The 2,481-nt window shown below is 46.8% G+C and overlaps 1 protein-coding gene across 1 annotated transcript in view; it reads left to right on the forward strand.

Annotated features, from left to right (window-relative positions):
* Window positions 1-1,976: 1,976 nt before the first annotated feature.
* The window catches only part of LOC129392835 (uncharacterized), a 6,051-nt gene continuing 5,546 nt past the window's right edge, over window positions 1,977-2,481 (forward strand). Inside the window, exon 1 of the mRNA XM_055091110.1 lies at window positions 1,977-2,086. Coding sequence (XP_054947085.1) covers window positions 1,977-2,086 — 110 coding nt within the window. The remainder of the gene's footprint in view (window positions 2,087-2,481) is intronic.

A 2,481-nucleotide genomic window follows, 5' to 3' on the forward strand; every position in this document is an offset into this window, starting at 1 on the left:
TCTTGCTAGAGCAAGCCCTCAGAGAACTCCAGCTCTTTGATCATCATTGTCATGGCTCCTGCAACTAGTACCCTAGCAGCTGGTTAGGTTGGGTCAGGTCCTTTCACCTCTTCCTCATACTCCTACCCACATTGGGCTGGTCCTGGGGTTGAGGGAAGACACCTGGAAGCCCGGGTCTTAATGTACCCTGGGTGCAGTGCAGCCTCAGTCTCAGACCCTTCTCCAAGGCTCAAAAATGAGGTCCAAATGCTCCCTGACAACTGCCAGAGGCAAGTTGTCACAAGAGGCCAGGTGGATATGAAGGTAGTGCTGGCAGTCTGTCAACCCTACCCACAACTCCTGGACCACCAGGAGGGCACATACAAAATAGACACAAAAGTGGTTATACAATCAACCCAAATACCCATCAATTGAGGACTGGATAAAGAAAATGTGGTCTATCCATACCATGGACTATTATTTGGCAGTAAAAAGAAATAAAGTTCTGGTACATGTTGCAACATAGGTAAACCTTGAAAACTTTATGTTAAACGAAAGAAGCCAGTCACAAAAAAGCACATGTTATATGATTCCCTTTAAATGAAATGTCCAGAATGGGCAAATCTATAGAAACAGAAAGTAGATTAGTGGTTGCCTGAGTTAAGGGTGTGGGAGTGGGAATGGGGAGAGACTGCTAATGGATCCAGGGTTTGTTTTTTGGGATGATGAAATGTACTAAAATTAGATTATGGTGATGGTTGCACAACTCTGAATATACTAAAAGACACTGAATTGTACAGTTTAAATGGATGTGTTTTATGTTATGTGTATAGTATCTCAGTAAAGCTGTTAAAAATTATGTATATACAGGGGAAGCCCAGGCTAGGGCAGCACTCTTGTCCTCAGGCATGTGCTAGAGCTACTGCTTCTTTTGCTTCTCTCTGGAGGAGAGCACGCAACCTCGGAAGGGGCACCGATCAGTGAGGGGCCCTGAAGCTTGAGCTACACTCACGCCACTCCAAGGAAATCTGTCTTTGGATGTGCTCCAAACATTCTTCTCTTTTCTTTTATTCTTTCTTTTTTCGTTCTTTTCCTTCCCTTCCTCCCTTCCTTCCTCCCTTCCTTCCTTTCTTTCTCTGTTGGTTATGTGACTCCTTCAGGTTGCCAAAACATTTTTTTAATGTTGGCAGATACATACTCAGTTAAATGAACATTCCCATCTTCACTGACTCATTTGTTGGGAACAAGCTACAGGTTAGGGTGAAGGGAGGTGGATGGCAGGGCCCAGGGAGATGAAAGGAAGAGTGACATTTTTTAAAGTATCAATATATGAGTGATACCTCCTCAATTTAAAACAATGAAAATCCATCAAACCAATCTTTTCTTTCATTTATCTACAGACCCTAGGACAGATGGTGACATTGGGGGCAGCAGCCAGAAAATCCAAGTTGGCCTCAGAAGCAATGGTAGATTTAACAGTACCTTTGGAATCACATCTAAGGGATGCCTCAGCTCATGGAATTCCACCCCAGACCCCACCCTATAGGTCCCAAGTCCCCTTTGAACAAGCACAGACATCTTTTCCTGATTCTTCCATAATCATTTCCAGAACTGTGCCCAGGCTTTCCTATAAACAATTTTGATTTGGTTAACTTTGGGCTGAGTCATAGAAGCTTATAGGACTAGAACGTTCTGAGAGTTTTGGTGAATGCCCCTCTTGGGCTGGAGAGCACTGGCAGTCTCTTTCCCATTCTCTCATCACCATCACTATTTGTGAAGAGACCCTTGCCTCCATGACCCTGGGGTTTGGCAAGGCACAGAAAGGTCTGTTTTTGTCAAGGAGCTTACCTCCCAGAAGGAGAGTGTGTTGTGGCACAACGTGCCAGCGGCCCCCAAACCTGCTTCTCCTGCACCCTGGACACACGCAGAGTCAGGCTACGTTTCTCAGTCTGACTGACAGTTCGCTGGGATCGTTTAACTGAGGTCTGGCCGGTAGAATGCGGGCAGAAATGATACGCGCCATCTCCAGGTCTGTTCCCCTACCAAAACAGCTAGCCCATAGCTCCACTCTGCAGTTTTCACCTTCTGGTTGGCGACCTGAGCAGCCGTAAGTTAAAGATGGCAGAGCCAAAACCAAAAAGGGGCTGAGGCCCTGAATCACCATCAGAAGACTGCCCACATTGGACTGTTAAAAGAATGGAACTTTTATTGCGTCAGACATTGATATTTGGAGGTTTCTCTGGATCTAGGGATGCCCTCACTAGTACAAATGTATTTTAAATGGGCCTAACCACATTACAATCAAATTTCATTGCTGTGTAACAAATTTCCTCAAAATGTAGTGACTTGGGGCTTCCCTGGTGGAGCAGTGGTTGAGAGTCCGCCTGCCGATGCAGGGGACGCGGGTTCGTGCCCCGGTCCGGGAGGATCCCACATGCCGCGGAGCGGCTGGGCCCGTGAGCCATGGCCGCTGAGCCTGCGCGTCCGGAGCCTGTGCTCCGC

The sequence above is a fragment of the Physeter macrocephalus genome, chromosome 15 (assembly GCF_002837175.3).
Source record: "Physeter macrocephalus isolate SW-GA chromosome 15, ASM283717v5, whole genome shotgun sequence".
Classification (NCBI taxonomy): domain Eukaryota; kingdom Metazoa; phylum Chordata; class Mammalia; order Artiodactyla; family Physeteridae; genus Physeter; species Physeter macrocephalus.